Below are 23,593 nucleotides of genomic sequence, written 5' to 3'. Positions count from 1 at the left end.
AAGAGTTAACCTGTGTCTAGGAGACAGCATAGCGCATTGTAGGTCTTCAATGAATAGCCAGGGGAGTGCATGTAAAGGCCAATGATATCAGTAAGGGAGAGGAGACGCATAGACAAACACTTTAAAAATAGACAAACACTTTAAAACTACACGGCGGAAGGTCTGACGTGCCAGTGTCACTACAAAAGTATCTAGAAAGTGCTACGGAGTGTCAAGGGAAGGAGTCGCACTCGCTGTGATTGGGAGAAGATGCTTAGGGAAATTAGGGAATGTAGAAAGACACCCCACGCCCCCCACCCTCCGCACCTTCTCCAGCCGCGCATCCCGCCCTACCCTGCGAAGTCAAACTGCTTCCCGCGGCTTCCACGCTAGACTGGAAGAGCACCGCGCTCTAGGCTTGCTGGACTCTCGCCGGGCACCTTGAGCGTGGGTGTCCAGCACGAGCATCTCAGCACGCGTGCACACTAAGCCGGCCGGAGACGGCAGCACTAAGGCACCCACACACCCTGAGCTCTGCGCAGATAGTAAGCGGACGCAAGCAGGGGTAGGGGAGAGGAACTCCCAAGTTCCTAGCCGCCGTTCACCCACTCTCCCCGCACGCACAACCATCCTCAGCCTCCCAACTTGCCCTCACACCACCCGTAGGGGCAGCGAGGAGGCCTCCGACTGCGGCGGAGCTCCACTGCGGGGCCCCGCTCCCCAGCTCGCGGGAGCCTAGCGGCCGGCGTTCGCTTGCTCGCTCATCGATTGGCACTGCCTTACTCCTCTGGCTCTACTCGCGGGGAAACGGTCCCCGAGACTTGGAAAGACCGGCTGAACGCGGGGCGGGAACCAAGGCAGGCGGGCCAGGTGATTGCCGATCGCACGGATGAGCGCGGGTCTCGGCTCGCGCTCCGTCTGGCGGGTGGCGGCGCCGGCTAGCCTGTGCGGTGCGAGGCCGGAGTCGGCGCTTCCGCCGCCCCCTCGCCCAGCGCCGGTGCGCGCTCGGCCTGCCCCTGCCCCGGGGAAAGCGCCCCGCGTAGGGCTGTCGCGCCGCCGGAGGTGGGAGCTGGCGTGCTGCGGAGGGAGGGCCGGAGGGAGGGAGCGCGGGCGGGCGACGGCGGTGGCCCCTCCCCTCCCCCTCCCGCCGCCGCGGAGCGCGCAGGGAGCAGCCGGGGGCTCGGTGGCGGCGGCGTCTGGCCCCAGCTCCTCCTCCTCCTCCTCCTTCTCCTCCTCCTCCTCCTTCTTTTCCTCCTCCTCCTCCTCTTCCTCCTCCTCCTCCTCCTCCTCCTCCTCCTCCTCCTCCTCCTCCTCCTCCATCTCATCCTCGCTCCCTCCATCTGCCGTGGTTATGGCCCGTCGCTGGAGCACAAAAGAGTCTCCGCGGTGGAGGTCTGCGTTGGTCTTGCTTTTCCTCGCCGGAGTGTACGGTAAGTGTCCGCGTCCCTGCGCCCCGCTGACCGAACAAAGCTGGGGCGACCCTGGGCCCCGAGGCCTCCAGGACAGGGGTTCCCCGGGAGAACCGGGGAGAGACCCCACTGCCGACGGGACAAAGACCCGGCGAGGGGTGGATGCCCCGGAGGGGTGTCCACACACGAAGATGCTTTCGTCCGCTCACCACCTCTAGACCCTCGGGGTTGTCGGAGAGGGGTTTGGGCGTCCCGGCCGGAGGGAGTCCCGGTGGAGCGAGGGGGTGGTGGGCGGACTTCCCGACCTGGACTCGAGGGCCCCTTGCACAATCCACGCACACAAAGATGTATGACTGTGAGAAGGAAGAGGAGGTCGCCCTCGCCGCTCTCGGGACGGTCCTGCCACCCCCGACCCTTCCGGGGTCAGGAAGTTCTCTCCCCAGTGAAATTCCCACCGCACCAATTCCCCATTCTCCCCACTCCCTGAAAAAGCAGCCTACCGCTCTCGTCCCACTCCTGCACCTCGGAGGCCGAGGCTCCGCTGATCCCGGGCGTGCTGGATCCTGTCCCTTCTCTGGGAGCAGTACGCGGGAGAAGGCCAGAAAATAGTTTCCAGCCCCACCTCACTCTCTCCCTTCGGGCGTAGATGTCTGCCCCGACTCCTGGTTCATTTGTCATTTCATCCATCATTGGCCGCTAATGTTGTCACTGTTGCTTCATTCCAGTCTGTGGATTGCGTTGCATATACTCACTCCTTTGAGGTTGAGAGAAGGCTGGAGACTGTGTGCGAGGTCTAAGCTTTATGTTACATCAGGGTCTGAACTAGAGCTGAATGGAATTAATTAGAACATTCATTGCTTGAGACTTTGAGTTCCACTTCTGACTTCACCGTTCTTAGTTTATCAGTTGAACGCATTGAAAAGGTGTTTCTGTGAACACGCTTAACATTTACTACTTAGCGTGGTGTTTTGATATCTTCAGAAGGAAATACTGTAAATAGGAGTTGCCATTCCTTGAGAAATTTCACTTATAAGACGTCTAAGTCATTTGCCACGAACACTAATTCCACTAATGGTACGGTGATGGGAGTTCAGTCAGTATGTACTTCGTGAGCAATATTACCGCTTTTGAAGCATTTATCTGTGGAATCGAATGCGATGGTAACTGTTAGAACCTGAGAAATTACTGCAAATGAATTTAATGACCGTAAGTTAACAATTACTAGCAACCAAAATAGTTTTTCAATGTGATTCAAAATGTGTTGCTCTCTGCCTGATCTGATTAATGTATTATTATACTGTATTATATATATTATACATTATATATAGTGTGCATTTTCGTTTGTTTAGGGCAGGGGAAGGTTTGCATTCGACGTGGTAATTGTGAATGGTATGCCTGTGTGTGATCAGAAAACCCTGTGCGTGACTTTTGAGTATTAGTTGCACCGAGTAGCTGTGATTCCCACTTGCATGATGACTTGTGGGTTTGGGTCTACACCAGAGATCAATAAGCTATTATGTTGTTTCTTCTAGCCTGAAGGTGGGTATAGTTCTGCCCTAGGTTTGTTCTTCTGCCCTAGGTATAGTTCTTCTCTCAGAAGAGAGAAGAAAGCAAGAAGGCATCTTTAATCTGGGGTGATTAGAAGTGTCCTGCTTTGTCCTCTGCTATAGTCAGAATTGAATCCTAGAGATGTCTGATCAGAATAGATAAATAAATGAGCTCTTTTAGCTCTTTCATGAAAATCTGTGTCATTAGTGTTTGAACTAAGTCTTTTTGCCTCCAGGGATAAGAGGCTGTGAACCTTGTAATTTGTCTTGGTACATTCTTTTGTACTTGTACACAAAACGACTTTCTAGTAGGTGCTTATCAAAGATTTATCTTTTTGGAATTTATGTTTAGTGACGAACTGTTGGTAGGCAAAGAAGGAAACTCCTTTTCCAACAGTGTGGGACCATGTTATAAAACTAGCAAGTAATTGTGCCAGGGTTGATGTCTCCAGCCACAGCAAGTTTCAAAGTACAAGAAAAAAGGAGGTAGTGAGCCAGGCAGAATATTAAAACTATGTGAGCAGAGACCCTTCACCCTGCAACTGGGGAAATTCTCTTTACAGCTATACTTTTGTCCTCTTTTGTCTCTCCAGCCATATGTGGGTTTGTATGAGAAAAAAAAAAAGCCATAACAATAATATGGGGGGATGTGCTTCTATATAAATAGTGGGGTTTGTTTAACTTGAATATCACTAGTGAGGAGTATTACTGAGAAATACTCATCACACTGGGCCTTTAAAACAGATATTAGGTGTAATTTATGAAACTGTACCTTATGCATCAAAACGTGTTTTTAAATGGCTTCAAAAATAATTAGAAATTATTGTTAAAACAACTGAGTGTGAGAGTAACTCTTAACATGGCTCAGTGAAAAAAAGCAGGTTGCTCAATATGTAGGCAGTTCCAAACTAACTCTTCACAGAATGAGTCTTCTGCATTAATGGCAGTATTAAATCGCTCCAGGTTGTGTCTTGAATCTTGGAACATTTCATGTATCTTTTTAAAAAATCTGGGGGTGCTTGGGTGGCTCAGTCAGTTGAGTGTCGTACTCTTGATTTTGGCTCAGATCAAGATCCCAGGGTCGTGGGATGGAGCTGAACGCGGAGCCTGCTTAAGATTCTCTCCCTCTCCTTCCTTCTCCCTCCCTCCCTCCCTCTCTCCCCTTGTCCCCCTCTCCTCCCCCCCCCCACCTTGCTCAGGGCTGCACTCTTTCTCTCTCAAATAAATAAAATAAATCTGTTTATTTTGGCTTTTATTCTCTTCACAGGGCCATTTTAGTGGCCTGTGTTTGTGACTGTTAAATGTGACCATATTAGTGGAATAGTGTGACTGTTTTACTTCCAAGTTACTTTTCTGAATGTTAAGGCCTTACTTGAAACTCTAAATTGTGATATGGAGTATAGTAATGTTTTTTAGAAGTAGCTGTTTGGTGGGGTGCCTGGGTGGCTCAGTCGGTTAAACGTCCGACTTTGGCTCAGGTCATGATCTCACAGTTTGTGGGTTCGAGCGCCGTGTCGGTCTCTGTGCTGACAGCTCAGAGCCTGGAGCCTGCTTCGGATTCTGTCTCCTTCTCTCTCTGACCCTCCCCACTTGTGCTCTCTCTCTCAAAAATAAATAAATGAAAAAACATTAAAAAAAAAAGTAGTCGTTTGAGAACCAATAATTATCTTTCAGGAGCTACTCTATCTTAGCTGCTATAACTTAACTATTGAATGTTCCTGAAATTTACTAAAAGTAAAAGTTGACTTCTGTCTTTGGAATTTGGAAGGAATAAGAACACTAGTGGAAACAACTGTGAGCTTTGCTGGGCACTGTCCTAGGCTGACTATAGAAGGTGCTTTTTCAGATCTCACATAGGGATGTCTGGCTTTTGCAAGAGCATGGAGGTTTCCAGAAACTGTCTCCTAGTCAACAGAAGCTGTTGATTGGCTCATCTCCCAAGCCATAAGTTGGTAATTGTAACAGTTCCATTGCTTTATCCTTTTTCCACTTCCCGATCAGTGTTTTCTAACTTTTTTTTTCCTTACTGAAACCCACCCTTAAAATACATTTTATGTTACTCCCAGTACACAGAACAAAACGAAATAAATACCATGAACAAAACCATGAAATAATACTTTTACTACCTGTGATGCACCCAACATTCTTCATTTGCTGGTTGGACTCATTATTTTGGACCCATTAATAGATTGCAGTTCCTAGTGTGAGAACATGGCCCTAGATGAAGTTTTAAAATGTAATTTGAAATGTTTGTGGTATTTGTATATCATTTTACAATAGCGTTGGAGAACTGCAGGTGGTTAGTTTGTGGCTACTTGCTGCCAGAGCATTTGATAGCAATAAGAACTCTTCTTGGCATACATGACTGGCCTGTGATAAAATTCTTCTTTGAACTGGTTTTCGGCTAATTATAGTCAAAAGTCTTTGCCATACACAGTACTGTTACAGAGGGTTGTGGTAACATAAAATACTCTTTTTACCTTGCATTTTCTATCTAATGGTAAATCTTTTCCCATGAATTTTGTGGAACATTCAACAGCATTTTATATATTTCCAGTTTAAGGATAGACTAGAAGTTCCAATTTTAGAAAGGTTGTAGAAATAACTGGAACGTGAGGAAAAAAATCTAAACCAGATTCCAATTACTTCTAAAAAAGTCAAGCTTGATTACATAAAATATATTGAATAAAACTGAATTAATTGCTTAACATAAACCCTTCCTTGGGTTTAGAATCTAAATTATATCCATATCCTGGGGAGAATATGAAAGTATACAGCACATTTCTTAAAAATTATTAGCAGTTATCGGGCAGAGACTATTAAATGACCACTTTCAGAGGGCTAGCTATGTTCTAGGAAGAATATGGTGGAGATTTGAATGATGTATCATAAATGGTTTAGAAGGTTCCTAGAAAGTAAAATCTCTGACAAAAACATAAAAGTGATGTCAGGCTGAAAAGTGAGCAGCAGTTAAAGAAAATGGAAAGAAAAGACTGACTTTTGTGGTTAGACCATTTAAAGCTTATCAAGAAATTAAGGGAACAGTGAAACCTTTTTGTGTGTCTGATTTGAGGTGTTTTTGTAGTTGAGGTTTTTTCTTGTTTTTTTTCTTTTTCTTTTCTCAATGCTCTTACAGTTTAAAGAATGAAAGGTAAAAAAGGGAGGTAAGTAAATATAGATGAGATTTGTATAGATTTAAGCAAATAGAACATGTTTTTATTTTAGAATAAGTATTAATCTTGTTCTTTCTGCAAGTCTTTATAGGTAAGTGGAGGTTGTTCTAAACCTAGGAATTGAAGTTGAGTTAATGATCTCTAATTTCTAAGGTTACCTTTCCCTCTTGTTTTCTTTTTCTCCTCCCCCTCCCCCACCCCCACCTTTTTTTGGGGAGAAGTGAGTAATAGATGTACACTACTTATTCCCATTTTCTAAAGCATAGGATTAGATCCTGCAAATACAAGTTACCAGTCCATCTGTTGAGATGCATATCATCAGTCTTTTAAGTATATGCAACAATAGGTTTATATATAGATCTATCTTTCTATGCGTATTTTCAATACTGAATTAGTTTCAATACTGAATTAGCTTAAGGAATTCTCACTGTCTAAGCAAAAGAAAGAAGGGAAGGAAACTAACGTTTGTTAAATTAAGTTTGTAACATTTATTAAGTTCAGATTCTGTGCTTGGTTTTTATTTATTGCCAGTTAATCTTCAGTAGGTCTTATTCAGCAGTCCTATCAGGTGTTTGCCCCTTTTCTATAGAAGAGAAAATTGAAGCTCAGAAAGGTTGTGCCTTATCTAAGATCCAACCACTAGGGAGTAGTAGAGCTGGGATTGTAACCTAATCCTGTCTCTTTACTCATTCATTCAGTTAGCAAATATTCCTTGAGCGTTTGCTTTTGTCTGGCACTGTGTAAGGCACAACAAGCTGATGGACCTAGTTTCTGCCCTCATAAGGTTTATAGTCTAGTGAGTAAGTTACAGTAAGAAACTCACAAGAGGCTGAGATAGTGAATAACAGACACAGGGTAATTAGAAGACTTCCTTGCGGAGACATTTGTAAGACCCAAAGGATGGCTAACCATATTATGATTGGGAAAAGAGATCCTTGCACTGGGAACCACGTTTGAAAGACCCAGAATCAAGCAGGTGCTGATGTAGAAGAGCTGATGTGTTGTAGGTAAATGAATAAAACCAGTGTAGATGAGCACAGTGGTCATAAGGGAGACCGACAAGGTGAGCTTAGAATCTTAGGCAAGAACTCAGGGCTTTGGAAACCATGGTAAAGAATTTGGGTTTATTTTAAGTGTAACTATATAAGAGGTTTAAGTGGACCTGGTGTGATTTATGGTTTGAAAAGAGTCACTTTTGCCCGCTGTGTGGAGACTTGTGAAGTAGACAAGAGTAGAGATGGGGTGATCAGGCTTTGGCTGTGATCCAGGTGAGAGACATGGGAGTTTGGACAAAGGTAGTAATAGTGCAGATAGAAGAGTATGGATTGGCTTTTTGCTAGGAAAGAAAGGGATTCTTCCTCTCTTGTCACAAGAGGGAAGGAGGAAAATACCGGCTCCAGAGTACTTAGGCCTCTAAGTTTCAGGGTGGGAAGATAGAGATTTCTTAAAGTAATATGACATGGGATCTGGTGAGTGGAGGAGAGAGGAGAGGTTCCACAGTTCATTAGAGCAGTTTAGGTCATTAGGAAGGTAAGTTTCTGTTATTCAGTCTAGAAAAGGGAAGGCTAAGAACACTCAGTGCAACAAGGGGTATTGTGGTGAACAGCTCTACAACACATGACAAGAAGGAATGAGGATTTAGGGGAGAGGCTTAACAAGTGGCCTGTGGAGAACCCAGTTCTAAAGACTATCAGTTTTGTCAATGAAATAAGTATAGAACATAACTTTCTACAGTGTTTTGAAAGTATTTCATCTCTCTCTCAAAAATAAACAAACATTAAAAAATAAGAAAAGAAGAGTATTTCAGGTAAGAAGCAAAGGATAGAACAAAAGTTAGATTTCAAGGACCTGTTTGCCCAAGTTAAATGCTTTATATTAAGTGGTCAATTAAAGATTGCTTTATGTCTTAGAGGGGGCAACAAAAAATTAAGTGACCTTTTTTGTCTTTATTCCCCTGGGTTGCAGTTTATTTACAGAGGATACAACTTTAGAAGGTCCCAAAATTTCAAAATAAATGAAGCTGACAAAGTAGTTTTCTAGTTGACTTTTAAATATTTGATAACTCACTGCCCTGCTAGTATCAGTTTAGTGAAGAAGCGAAATGGTTTTACACTCACCTTCGTACCACTGAATGAGAGTAAATTGGCATCTACCTTTAATTTACTTACATTTCAGTTTTTAGAGAAACAGGAAATTGTGCTAGTCTTTTAATACTGAATAGATTACATAGCGCACAGTACCACATTTAGTAGTTGAGATTTCCCTCTTAAGTAAGAAAGCAAGCCTTTCCTTAACTTAATTTCATTGATTATTAAAGCATCATTTAGGTGTTAAGTTAGCAAATTGGAGAAAAGATAAATCTTTGTATCCTATATATTCTGAATTAAAAATCAGTTTCTTGAAATTATTATTGCCCATTCTAGTGACCCTAAAACTTTTCACCAAGACTTAGAATATGAGGGTAGGTATAGAGGAAACTGAATTTGATAGCAGTGATTTTGCCTAAGGTTCACATACCTCTACTGCTGTGTTCTCTACTCTTTGTGTACAGGCCCATCATTTTTTTTTTTTTTTTTTTTTGTCTACGTTATTGTAACAGCTCCCAACTAATCATGACTCTAGTCTTGTTCAGATTTTTTTTAAATTTTTTTTTTAACATTTATTTATTTTTGAGACAGAGAGAGAGACAGAGCATGAACAGGGGAGGGGCAGAGAGAGAGGGAGACACAGAATCTGAAACAGGCTCCAGGCTCTGAGCAGCCAGCACAGAGCCTGACGCAGGGCTCGAACTCACAGACCGCGAGATCATGACCTGAGCCAAAGTCAGACGCTTAACGGACCGAGCCACCCAGGCGCCCCTAGTCTTGTTCAGATTTAATCAAATACACAGCAGCAGCAGCCAGAGTGGCTTTTCTAAAGTACAGATACAGTTATGTAACTTTCTTGCTTAAAACCCAACAGTAGTTCCCTGTTCTTAAAATACAAGCATAATTCACTCGGTCCTTCATAATTTGGCTAGTTTTTACCTTTTTCGTCTCTTGTTACTTCCCTGCACCACTCCCTACCTTCCACCATGTTTCTGCTATACTGAACACAGTTCTCTTATCTCCTGGCCTTTGCACATTCTGTTCCCTCTGCCCCTTCCCTTCCTTCCTCTATCACTTTCTTTGCTAAGCTAACTCCTGCATGTCCTTTGGCTTTCCTTTAGATACTCCCTCCTTTGGGGAGTCTTCCTTAAAGGTGCCCTTCTCAGAAGCATCTCACTTCTTCTATACAGTATTGTTATTGGGCTCTTTTACTTCTGTTTCCTCCTGGAGCAGCACTGTCCCACAGATTGATAATGTGAACCTCAAATGTAAGTCATATACCTAGTTTTAAATTTTCTAGTAGACACATTAAAAAAAAAAAGGAACAAGTGTCATTAATGTTAATAATTATTTAACTCAATACTGTATATCTAAAATACTATCATTTTAACATATAATCAATAGAATATAATTACTGAGGTATTCTACAGTGTTTTTTATATTAAGTCTTCAAAATCCAATGTAAGTTTTATACCTGTAACCCATCTTAATTAGAGTAACCACATTTCAAATGCTTATTAGCCACTTTGGAAAATCGTATCTATTAAAGTTGTATATAAACATGCCCTGTGATCTAGCAATTCTCCTCCAAAGTATAAACTCAACAGAAGTGGGCACATAATGTCTGACAAAAGACAGGTACAAGATTATTCATAGTATCCTTATTTGCTATAGTCCTGGACTAAACCCAGCCCCTGTATCCGTGGGCAGTAGAATAGATGAGTTAATTATGGTATATTAGCATAAGGGAACATTGCAGAGCCACAGTTCTCAAACTTGTAGGTTTCAGGACTCTACAATTAAATTTAAAATGACAGTGAGGAACCCAGTACATGTGACCATAAATAGCATACATTAAATAAAAATATGTAAAATGACAACTGTTTTTTTCCAAACAAAAATTAGTGAGAAGAATGGCATTGCTATACATTTTTGCAAATTACGATCATGTCTGACTTAATAGAAAACAGGTGATTTCCCATGTCTGTATCTGCAGTCAGTGAGTGCACTGTGACATGTTTTAGTTGAAGTGTAGGAAGAAAGCTTGTCTCACATAGATGTGTTACGATAAAAAGAGAAGTATTTTAATAGCCTTTTCAGATAAATGTGAATATTCTTTGATGTGCCACCAGAATTTGAGAAGTAGTAGTTTGTTAAGTTTAGTTGCAACATGGAATCTGAAACCATATCTAAATGAACTCTGAAGGGGTTTTGGGGGTTCCCAGGAATCCACTGCCCATATTTTGAGAATAACTTTCTACAAAGTAGTGAAAAAGAACAAACTACTGGTACAGGTAGCATGGGTGAATTTCACTTGTTGACCAAAAGAAGTCAGACACAAAATTATAGAGTATTTACTATATGGTCACAATCTTAGAAGTTAGGGGGCACCTCAGTGGCTCAGTTGGTTAAGCGTCCAGCTCTCTGCACTCACAGCTTGACATTCTCTCTATCCCTGCCCCTCTTCTGCTCTCTTTCAATCTCTCTCTTTCTCTCTTGCACTCTCTCAAAATAAATAAACATTTTTAAAAATTAAAAAAAAATTTAAGAAGTTAGAATACAAGGAGAGTAGTTCCCTGTCAGTGGGAAGCAGGGAGGTTGTGATAGAGAGGATGAGCAGGGTAGCTTTTGAGCTGCTGGTCTATTCTGTTTCTTGACCTAAGTGAGAGTTTGCACAGATCCGGGGTTCTTTGGTGATAACTTGTGGAACTGTAAACATTCAATTAGTGCACTTTTTTGTATGTATATCTCCATTAAAAGCTAAGTACTTTTTTAAAAAATAGAATCATGTTAGATAATAGTATGTATGGAAAGTTCTCTGGTAGTTTATATTCTCTCTAGTGTTTTCTGCTTTTGTTCTTTAATTTTTTTCTTTGGGTTTGATAATTAAAAAGAGTTTTAAAACTTTGGAAAATTCTAAACATATTCAAGAGTAGAGAAACTACTGTAATTAACCTGATATACCCAATATCCAGCTTCAAAAAATTATTATATGGCCAGCCATGTTTTATCTAGACTTCTACTCACTTCCTAAACACAAATGATTTTGAAGCAAATCCCAGCTAATTTATTCATATTTCAGTATGTATCTTTAAGATGTGAGGGCTTTAGGGGTGCCTGGGTGGCTCAGTTGGTCAGCTCAGCACCTGACCTTTGATTTTGGTTCAAGTCAGTTTGAGTCTCACGTCCAGCTCAACACTGACAGTACGGAGGCTGCTTGAGATTCTCTTTCTCTCTGCCCCTCCCCTGCTTGCTCTCTCTCTCTCAAAATAAATAAACTTAAAAAAAAAAAAAAAAAAGATGTGATGGCTTGAAAAGAAAAGTTCAATACCATCCTCACACTTAAAACATTAACAATTCCTAATTATCATCAAATACCCAGCCATGTACATATGGCCCTGGTTGTCATATAAGCATGAATTTTTAGACAGTGTTTGGATCAGGATCCAAATAAGGTCCATAATCTGCTATTGTTGATACCTATTAAGTACCCCATTTTTTTTTTTAATTTTAAGTGTGATATTTGCTATATAAGTTTCTGGTATTTTTAATCACATTGGAGATTTTTAAAAATACCGACATTAATGAGTTTTTGAGAATTGGTATTGATTTTGTCACATAAGTTTTTTCATTTCCAAGATGATCATAAGGTGTTTATGAGGGCCAGTGTTAGGCAAAGCAATCATACCTAACGTGATTACAGATAGTACTTGAGTAAGTGAATTCCTATGAATGGAGTAAATTGAAGGATGGAATAGGCCATAACAAGTTGGTAATGATGTATTTTCTTTTAATCTGCTGGAATACACTTAGTATTTTTTTTTAAGACTTTGTGTTCATATTTATGAGATCGATACATAATCCTAAATTTCTTCCTCCCTCCACTCCTTTCTCTCCTATAAACTTTCTCTCTCCCCTTTCTTCCTGCCTGATTTTCATATCTAATCCCTAATCTCTTAATCCGTTTAGATATGTTTGTGAACTTTTTTTTTATTTCAGTGGTTAGGAAGAGTATAAAAGATTTTAGCATTTCAGTTGTGATTATTTTTAAGATTAGGAAAGGAGAGTATGTGTTTATAATAGGAAAGCAACAATTAACTTTGTCCTGCTGACAGCAGAAATGTTTCTCATTCCTAGTATGGTTAAACTTTGTGTCACTAAGCAGGATAATACAGATGGACCTATAAGAAGTAGATCCCTTCTAATGAATGGGCCTGAAGACTAAATAAGCCAATAAGATACCTTAGTGGAGGTGGATGCACATCTGAAGAAGGATGAGGGGCAAACGAGAAGTCTTTGAGTTGATGAAATTCAATTTATCAGTTTTTTATTTTATGAATTGTGTTTTTGGTGTCATTTCTAAAACTCTTTGCTTAATCCCAGATCATAAAGGTTTTCTCTTATTTTTTTTCTGAAAGTGTCATTTTTATGTTACACATTTAGGTCTAAGATCCATTTTGAGTTTATTTTTTATACATTGTAAATTTTAAGAAGAGGCTCATTTTTTGTATGAAAAGTAGTTCTAACACCATTTGTTTAAAAGACTGTCCTTTTTCTGTTGAATTACCTTTGCACCTTTGTCAAAGATTAAGCAGTTATATTTGCATGAATCTATTCTGATTTTTTAAATGACAATTTTATATAATGAAGTCCAGACTTTTTAAGTGTATAATTCATTTGTTTCTTGTATGTTCACAGAATTATCCTATTATCACTATCTAATTCTAAAATATTTTCATCAGCCTGGAAGGAAACCCTGTATGTATTAACAATCACCACCCTATTCCCTTCCCCCTAGCCCTCGGCAACTGTTAGCTTTATGTCACTAAAGATTTGCCTTTTCTAGACATTTCATATAAATGAGATCATACAATATGTGATCTTCCATGTCTGCCTTCTTTCATCTGGTTTAATCTTTTCATGGTTCATGCATGTTATTGAAGTATTGAATCAATACTTCATTTTTTATAGTCAAATAGTATTTTATTGTATGCATAAGCTACATTTTGTTTATGTCTTTATCAGCTGACAAACATTTGGGTGGTTTCCACTTTTTGTGAATAATGCAGCTCTCAGTATTTGTGTAGATTTTTGTGTGGACATTTGTTTTCAGTTCTCTTGAGTATATACGTGGAGTGAAATTGCTGGATCTTGTGGTAATTCTTCATTTACCTGTATGAGGAGATGCCAAACCGGCTTCCAAATGGCTGTACAATTTTACACTCCTACCAGCGATGTGTAAGAGCTCCAGTTTCTCTACATCTTCACCAATGCTTGTTATTGACCTCTTTTTATTACAGGCATCCCTGTAGGTGTGAGTGGTATCTTATTGTGGTGTTGATTTGCATTTTTCTAAGGAGTATTGATGTTGAAGTTTTTTCCATTATTGGCTGTTTGTGAATGTCTATCCAAATCCTTTATCATTTCTTAATGGGTTGGATTCTCTTTTTGTTGAGTTATAGGAGTTCTTTATATATTGTGGATCTTAACCCCTTATCAGGAATTCGGGAGGATGAGACATGAGAACTTAATAAACTGTTTTGTGTATTATTTGATAGTTTACATAATAAAGCCAAAAAAGAAGATATTAAAATACTTTCCCAAATTAATTACATTAAAATTTGCATCCCCATTCTTAATTATTTTGATTTCTTAAGTTTTCATCTCCTCCTCCCTTATCATTTTCTTTATCCCATATTATGTTTCTTGAAGTCTTTGATTTTTTAAATCTTGCTAAAGTACATTCTTGAACTGTATTCTCCTTCCCCCTAAGAAATATGTATTGATTGTATATATACTTAGGTGTACACAGCTGAAAATGCTTCTTTATTTTGTTTTCACACTTAAATAATGGTTTGGCTGAGGGGAGAATTCCAGGTTTCAGTATTTTCTATTCAGAATTCTATCCAGAATTACTTTATCATCTTGTAACTTTAGGTTGCCATTTTGATTTTCATTCCTTTGTTCCTTTGGAAGCTTATAAGAATTTCCTTTTTATCTTTGTAGTTTACAGTTTTCACCAGTGTGTTTATGTATGTATCTTGTGTTATTATTACCGTTTGGTATTTGGTAGGCATTTTACCTGAAAATACCTAGATGTGTGGTAAAAAGATAGCTTCATGCATATGTTTTATATATTGTGTGTATCTGTATGTGTGTTTTAACTCCATTATCCTATAAGTTGTCTACTTTAAGAACTGCTCTTTACTGAATATTATATGTCTTGTCCTTATCTTTCTCATTTCTTAGAGTTTTATATCCTTGTGTTTTTATTCTCAAATGTAAAGATTCTTCAGTTTAGTCTTCTAAGTTATAATTGTCTATAATTTAGATTGGTCTATGATTCTTCAGTTAGTCTTCTAAGTTTTTTAATTGTTATACAAATATAAAATAGTTGTCTTTACAAATAATTTTCCTTTTTCATAGTGACAGTATTGGTTTTTTTTCAATTAGCTTTGGAACTGACGTGTGTTTCTCACCTCTCCTGTGAATTCTCTTACTCTCTACCTGCCCTCTCCCCTACTTGCACCCCCACCCCTGACAGTGTGGTAAGAACTGTGCATCCTTTCCTCAGAAAATAATCCACATACACACATTCAGAGAAAATTTTGTATACGGTATTGTGTAATTCCAGAACTTCTGAAAGCTCATTCATGACCCCTGATGGTGTTGTTCTTGAGCCAGCTGCATTGGTGCTACCTGGGAACTTGTTAGAAATGGCGGAACCTCAGGTCCTGTCCCTGACTGAATTAGCATCTCCAGTTTAACAAGATCCACAGGTGATTTCTTTCATATTCAAATTTGAGAAGCGTTGCTGTAGAAGATGAGGACCTCTATGGTATTGTGTATGTCATCTATATTGATTTTTTCCCTTTATATATATGTGTGTGTGTGTGTGTGTGTGTGTGTGTATATATGAATGATATATCATCATATATCTTTTTGTTTTTTTTTCAATGTTTATTTATTTTTGGGACAGAGAGAGACAGAGCATGAACGGGGGAGGGGCAGAGAGAGAGGGAGACACAGAGTCGGAAACAGGCTCCAAGCTCTGAGCCATCAGCCCAGAGCCTGACGCAGGGCTCGAACTCACGGACCGCGAGATCGTGACCTGGCTGAAGTCGGACGCTTAACCGACTGCGCCACCCAGGCGCCCCCAGGGTTACTTTTTAAAAAGTCATATTGCAGTCACCCAAATTGCACACGGGTTATTAAAGTAGAAATATTTTTAAATAGTTACAATTTAGTCTTTAAATACCAAGCTATGCTATACGAAACAGCAAGAGACAAAGAGGGATTGATTTCTAAACTCATGTTTGTATCAGTAGCAAACACATAGCAGTTACTATGTGCTGAGCAGTGTTCTGATCATTGTGTATGTGTGTGTATATATGTGTGTACATGTATGTATATATACACACGCTTTCTTATAACAGCCTAATCAGCCTGGATACTATTATTATTTCCATTTGATAGATAAGGAACCTGAGACACAGAGAAGTTAAGTATTTTAGCCAAATTCACATAATTAGTAAGTGGAAGAGCTAGGATTTGAATCCAGAAAGATTGGCTCTAGAATCTGTGCTCTTAACCATTACTCTCTACTGCTTCTTTGTATTTTTACTTAACAGATTTCCCTAAACTCATTGTTACTTATATGCAAATTGATTAATTACTGATACATTTGCTCTTTTAAATTCATTCCTGGGACTCATCTTCTTGTGGTGCTGATAAATGAGCCACAGATACCAGATCATTAGTGTTTTCTGAATTAATTTCGGTTTGCTGTTAATTGAGATTTTGAAATGGCAGGATATTGGGTTATTGGATTTTATGCCACCTATCCTTAAGGTTTGTTGTGAGGCTGTTAAATAAGTTAAGCAAATACTTTCTACATAAAATATTCATTTTCTTCCTTCCTCAGTAGATGGACAAAAAATAATTTTATAGAAATAGTAATTGGATGGCCAATAAAATTAGAAACAAAAATTAGCTTTAAAGAAGAAATGCCAGGGCACCTGGGTGGCTCAGTCGGTTGAGCGTCCGACTTCAGCTCAGGTCATGATCTCACACTGGGTGAGTTCGAGCCCCGCATCGGGCTCTGTGCTGACAGCTCGGAGCCTGGAGCCTGCTTCAGATTCTGTGTCTCCCTCTCTCTCTGCACCTCTCCCATTTGTGCTGTGTCTCTCTCTGTCTCAAAAATAAATGAAAACATTAAAAAAAAATTTTTTTTAAATGCCAAGTAAATGCCACATACTAATTGAATAACTATGTAAAAATCAAACTTCTGTCAAGTGTTCCAAGTGTTCAATGAAGACATAAAAAAATCAACACGTGGTTAGGGTATACTGAAATGAGCATTCCTATTTGACTAGTAGAAATGGTAATCTTTGATTGATGGGTTTATTAGTATTGCTTGACATATATCTTTGGCATTTTTCCATATCACTTTTCCTCATAAACTGTTTCCCTAACGTTGAACATTAGATTATCTACAGTTTTGTTGACATTTATAAATACTGTAATAGACATGCTTTTATGAATATTTATCTTAATTTTTTATTATTTTCCTTTTAAGTCATAAAAGTAGATTTACCGGGTCAAAGTTTTGAGTACTTTCAAATTTCTCAAAAATAAACAAAAATAATACCTAATTTTTATTGAGTGCCATATGCTACTCATTGCTTTAAATACTTTATATATATATTAATTCATTTAAAAAATTTTTTAATGTTTACTTATTTTTGAGAGAGAGAGACACAGAGCATGAACGGGGGAGGGGTAGAGATAGTGAGAGACACAGAATCTGAAACAGGCTGCAGGCTCTGAGCTGTCAGCACAGAGCCCAAGGTGAGGCTCGAACTCACAGACTGTGAGATCATGACCTAAGCTGAAGTCGGACGCTTACTCGACTGAGTCACCCAGGCGCCCTATATTAATTCATTTAAATCATTATATCAAAACTATGAGATGGGCCTGGTTTTTTACTCCATTTTATAGAAAACTAAGCCATAGAGAAATTAAATAATTTCTTAAGGTCATATAATTAGAGACAGAGTTTGCTTTCCATAAAGAACATACTATTTTAAGCTTCTGCCCATGAAATTTAAAATTATATACCTTTTGTTTTTTCTTGAGAGAGAGAGGGAGAATGTGTGTGCATGAGAGAGCAGGGGAGGGGGAGATAGAACCTGAAGCACGCTCCAGGCTCTTAGCTATCAGCACAGAGCCTGATGTGGGGCTTGAACCCACAAACTGTGAGATCATGAGCTGAAGTTGGTCGCTTAACTGAGCCACCCAGGTGCCCCTAAAATTATGTACCTTTTCATACCCTCATCAGTGAATACATCGCAATAAATAGTACAACAGCAGAGAGCACAATTAGAACCCTAACTGTCATCTCTAAATACCATTCTGAATTGAAAGGATCCTACCTAGGGTCATGGATAGGCAGCTGATTCTGTTCTGGGGCAGAAAATACAAGAGGTGAGCCTAAGACAGTCTGATAAATCAGAAAGCAAGGAGACTCTCAAAGACTGGTTCATGCCAAAAGTCACAGGGGCCAATCAGTGTAAAAGGGTTGCCATTGGCCAAAGATGAGAGAACTTTTAAGTATCAGAAAGAGTAATGAAGACATGAAGACAGTTGGTTGAAATTCCCTGAATATTCAAAACAACAACAACAACAACAAAAACCTTGGTTTCTAATAACAGACATGTAATAAGAAACACACACACACCACACTACAATAACAGTTTACTGGTTACCAGTGGCAATAAATGGGGCACTACCTCCATACTCTGAAGGTAAGCAATTTTAAGGGAAGAATTAAGTACTTACGCTTCCTTTTTCTGTGTGAACTGTGTTTTAAGGTAAGCAAATAACATTTGTTGAGAGAAAAATTTTTTGCAGAATTTCAGGTAATGAATGTATAAAGAATGGCAGGATTAGAAAATATTTTGCAACCCCTGATGAAATAATTTATTCAGGCTGTAATCATCAGTAAAGGAAACTATTAGACGGTTATATGGGAACTTTACGACGGAGGGATCAGGTTGCCCTACCTATACCTATTGATTAATCTCAATCTTATGAAAAGCAGGGCATGGAGATAGTGTGTGCCTCCTAAGATTATACCTGTAAAGCGTCCAGCACCAGCTCTGAAGTAACCCAACCAAAAATGTGGAAGCTTCTATAGCAGGGGTTACGAACCATGGCCTTTGAGCCAGAACCAGCCTGCTGTCTGTTTTTTGTTTTGTTTTGTTTTTTCCTAATGTTTTATTCAAATCTAGCCACTCTGGTGCCTTTAAGTATTGTCTATGGCTGCTTTTATGCCACAGTGTCAGAGTTGAGTAGTTATAACAGAGACTGATCCACAAAGCCAAAAATATTTACTATCTGGCCCTTTTACAGAAAAGTTTGCTAAGCCTTGAGCTAGATGAACAAAGTTAAGTGGCACCCAGAGGAAGTGACACCACAGAAAACAGCCTCTTAAAGGACAACTGATCTAGTTTCTGAAACCAGTCAGTGCAATGGAAAATAAGGGAGTATCATTCTAGACTGAGGCATTTAAACACCAAATGAAACACTGAGACTTTGTGGATCCTGCTTCAAATGTAAAAAGACATTTATGAGACAACCAGGAAAATCTGATAATGGCCTGGTTAGATAAAATAACATCAAGAATTATTAATTTTGTTAAAGTAATAGCATTGAATTTGGGCAAGAGAATGTCTGTCTATACTTTTAGAGATGCATATTGAAGTATATAGAGGTGAAATGATACGTGGCATATACCTTAACATACTTCACACACACATACAAGAGAAAAATAAGTATCAAAGGCAGAAAAGTCAAACTCAGGATTCTGATGTCAAGGCTCATGTACTTTGCACACTGTATCCCACACCATTATATACTGACTCTAGTAGATTTTAGTATTGCCTTCTGTGTTGCTTTTAACTACCCCTGATCTACCTTTTTAAAATTCCCTCACCTCTTGGAATCCTTGTCAATGTATGCACAACCTTGGTTTTCTCCTATTCCACTGTATATAGACATCATTGATGGAGGAGCATCTGTCAAGGATGGATCTACATCTCCTGGTCTTAATAGGAGAAGAGCCTGTATTCCATTCAACATTCTGCTTCTCAGTAGCTATGATACTTCAGTCCTGTCAGTTAAATTACTGAGTCTCAACTTCCTGGGCCATGAGATGGGAATACCAATTATTCCCAGGACTGTTTTAAAATTAAAGGATGTGTATTAGGAAAGTGCTTTGTACATGATGAAATTATTATCCAAAATATGACCCATTTATATTTTGGAAAGTGTAGTGGAGGAATTAAATGTATGATCTTTTTAAGACCTAAGTTTGGGTACTATTTCTTAGCTGTGACCCCATAAGCAAGTTTTTTACTCTTTCTAAAACTTAGTTTCTTCATTTGTAAACTAGAGATAACACCTATCTTAAATATTTGTTCTGATGATTAAGTAAATTAAAATTTGTGAAAGTACATAGTATAACCACTAATACATACTAGGTAGATAAATACTTTTCTCTTTGTTCACTTGGAGAAACATACCAGTATAGTAGAGATAGCTATATTTACGCTGGATTATTTTTTACAGTTATGTGAAAAAGGAGAATCCTCAACTTCACGTATGATACTTCTCTAGGGAAATGCCAAGTTGACAGCATAAACTGCAAGGCACTATTTTAAGATTCTGTGAAAGAGTAAGTGTATAAGATGAGCTTATGTAGAGTTAAGTAAAGAGCTAGCCATTTGCTCAGAAAAAAGGAATGCTTTAAATATATTCACTAGATTCATGACCTGTAAGCTGTTAAGAACCCAGGAGTCATTAAAAATCAAAAATGGCAAAAGCATCACGTTTTTGGCTTGGTGTCTTCCCCTCACCCTCCGCAATAAGGTGCTAAAGCTGATGCTGAGTAGACTCCCTTGCAGCCTGAGGACTGAAGCTGCTCAGGAGCTTTGAACAATCCTTTACCGAATAGTTTACATATCAAAGGGCAATGATGTTGGTGAGGATGCAGAGAAAAGGGAACACTTTTGCACTGCTGGTGGGAATGCACACTGGTGCAGCCACTCGAGAACAGTATGGAGGTTCCTCAAAAAATTAAAAATAGAACTACCCTACGAGCCAGCAATTGCACTGCTAGGCATTTATCCAAAGGTTAAAAAAATGTGATTCAAAGGGACACGTGCACCCCAGTGTTTATAGCAGCAGTATTGACAATAGCCAAATTATGGAAAGACCCTAACTGTCCATGGACTGACGAATGGATAAAGAAGATGTGGTATATTTACACAATGGAATATTATGTGGCAATCAAAAAAGAATTAAATCTTGCATTAGCAACAATGTGTATTATGCTAAGTGAAATAAGTCCAACAGAGAAAGATAAATATGATTTCACTCATATGTTGAATTTAAGAAACACAACAGATGAATGTAGGGGAAAGGAAGGAAAAATAAGATGAAAACAGAGGGAGATAAACTGTAAGAGACTCTTAAATACAAAGAACAAACTGAGGGTTGCTGGTGGAGTGTTGGGTGGGGGAATGGGCTAACTGGGTGATGGCCAGTAAGGACGCTTGTTGGCATGAGCACTGAGTGTTATGTGCATAAGTGATGAATCACTAAGTTCTACTCTTGAAATCATTATACTATATGCTAATAAAAAAAAAAGAAAGAAAAAAAGAAAAAGGCAGAACTTTAAGGGCAGAAATCCATTCTGAGGTTGCCAGGGGCTGGGGGAGGGAAGGTGTGACTGGCTTCTGAGGGGTCACAGTCAACTTTGGGGGTGATGTAAGTACTCTTTCCTTACTGAGATGATGTTTGCATGACTGTATACGTTTGGCAAGTCTTACAAAACTGCACATCCTAGTTTTATCATACATCATTTACATTCTCAACAAACCTGACTTAAGAGGAAAAAAAAAAAAAGAAAGAAAGAAATAGCTCTCTAAAGCCCATAATCCAAGTGAACAATGGATCTGAAATCTTGCTTTCCCCTTGTGGCTTTCTGACTTCATTCTCTAATGAAAAAATGCCTATCTTTCTATTTATATTTCTCTCGCCGTTTCTTTCCTCTTAGCATCTGAGCAAGCCATAACATGAAACCAAGTTATTAATTACAGAGGGTGTTTCATGCTTGATTTCAAAATCTGATCATTTTGATTCATTAAACCAACACATATTTACTGAGATCTTAATTCTGTCAGAAACTGGGAGAGAGTTGTTGAGGAATGGGAAGGCAGGAAGAAAGAGTGAAAATGAGAAAGAGAGAAGAAAGTGGGGGGGGGGTGTTTCTTTGCCCTTAAGACACTCAAAATTTGATGTGGAAAATGAACAATTAATAACCCCAAACCAGATAATAAGGACTGTAGTGGTAATATGCTCATAACTCAGTACTAGCATGATGTACTATGAGAACATCAGGAAGGACTCCTAACTCATTCTACGATTGGTAGAGATCTGTTGAGCTGAGTTGAAGGAGTTAGGTGAGTAACTGGTGGGAGTGCACTGGACTGTTTCAGGGAGAGACAACATCATGTTCAAAAATACCAGTTTCAGAAACTACCTCAGCAGCGTTAAAACCAGAATATGTATATGTGAGGCAAAGGTGGACAAGAAGCAGTAAAAGTTGAGGGTGAAGAGCTAAAGAAGAGCCAGACTATAGTGGGCCCTAGAGGCTCTTAATACATGTAAGGAGTTGAACCAGTTACAGTTTTATAAGCTGAAGATTAATATCAGACATGCCTTTAAAAAAGGTCTCTAGTAGCATTGTGAAGAAAGGATCAGAGAGCTGCGAGACCAAAAGTAGGAAGCTTGCAAGCTAAGCCGTTTATTCATACATTTAGCAAATACAGTTGACCCTTGAATAATGCAGGGGTGAGAGGCATCTACCTCCCCTCGCCCTACACAGCCCAAAATCCACGTATAACTTTTACTCCCCCAAAATATTAACTACTGATAGCCTACTGTTGACGAGAAGCCTTACTGATAACATAAACAGTTGATTAAGATACATTTTGGTATGTTATATGTATTATATACTATATTCTTAAAATCTAGTAAGCTGGAGAAAAGAAAATGTTATAAGAAAATCATAAGAGAAAGTACAGTTACAGCACTGTACTGTATTTATCACCACCCCCTCCAAATCTGTGCATAGGTGGGCCTGAGCGGTTCACGGTTGTTGAACTACAGCCTGTCTTGTTCAGGAGTCAACTGTATTTATCAAATGTCTGCTGTGGGCCAGGCACTGTTCTTTGTTTCTGTCCTCGTGGAGCTTATTTAATGCAGTCAAACAGGAAATAAATAGCAGTAACGTGAAGGAGGTTTGAAATAGCAGGATTGGAAAGAATCAAGAGGACTTAATATGTAGTGCCTGAGCAGAGGAAGGGGATGGTAAAGAAGAGATCTGGAATGACTTCCAGGTTTCTGTGTGCCAGGTTTCTGTGTGGGCAACTGGAAGATGCTGGTGTATTCACCACGATGAAGAGTATAGGAAGAGGGACAGACTGAAGACAGATAAAAGGAAATCAGTTTTGGACACGAGTTTGAGTTTATATGTACTATTAAGGTAATACTGAATTCCTGTTCAATAGGAAGTTAAAAGACAACTTTTATGATGGAAATAATAATAGCAGCCCCTTTGTTAGGTGATTATGAAGATTAAATGTACTGAAACATGGAAATTGCTTAGACCATCATCTGGCGAATAGTACTTCTCATATTAGTCGTTGCTGTTATTTCAAGAGTATGGTCTTTGAGCTAGACAAATCTGTCTAAATCCTGGCAGTGCCACTTACTAGCTGTGTGGCCTCCAGCAGTTCTCTTAAACTCTTTAATTCTCAATTTCTCCACATGTGAAATGGGGATAGTATCTGTTTTACAAGGATGCTGCAAGGCTTAGTAATAGTGTATGAAAAACACCAACCACAGTGACTGGCACAAGGTGGTGAGTATGAGGTAAAAATTTGCAGCTCAAGAAAAAGATGCTGATTAGGGGTAGAAATTTGAGATTTATCAACATGGAGGACTTGAACCTTTAAACATGTATGTTGAGAAGGAGTGTCTAGAAAGAGGGAGGATAATATGCCAGAAGATCTCTGAATGGTTGGCAAGGGAGATGATTTGCTAAGAGTATTGGTTGAGGAAGTTGTTTGGAGACTCAAAAGGGAATAATGAAGGATTCCTGTAGGTTTTGAGGGAATAGAAGATAGAGCTGACTAAGGCTTTATTAAAAGGCTATGGTCCCAACATTGAGTATCCAGAAGAGTTGAAACCATGAATTTATAGTGACACTGCTCCTCACAGTTAGGTGATTTTCTCCATCTATCAGAAAACTGGATTTAGATAGAGTTCAT

The 23,593-nt window shown here is 39.3% G+C and overlaps 1 protein-coding gene across 2 annotated transcripts in view; it reads left to right on the top strand.

Annotated features, from left to right (window-relative positions):
- Positions 1-883: 883 nt before the first annotated feature.
- The window catches only part of LRP12 (LDL receptor related protein 12), a 74,947-nt gene continuing 52,237 nt past the window's right edge, over positions 884-23,593 (top strand). For both annotated transcript variants that reach the window (XM_047842416.1, XM_047842415.1), the window contains exon 1: positions 884-1,409. In XM_047842416.1, the coding sequence (XP_047698372.1) occupies positions 1,331-1,409 (79 nt within the window). In that variant the 5' untranslated portion in view covers positions 884-1,330. The remainder of the gene's footprint in view (positions 1,410-23,593) is intronic.

Source organism: Prionailurus viverrinus, chromosome F2, assembly GCF_022837055.1.
Source record: "Prionailurus viverrinus isolate Anna chromosome F2, UM_Priviv_1.0, whole genome shotgun sequence".
NCBI lineage: Eukaryota > Metazoa > Chordata > Mammalia > Carnivora > Felidae > Prionailurus > Prionailurus viverrinus.
This window is presented reverse-complemented; position numbering and strand designations above follow the sequence as displayed.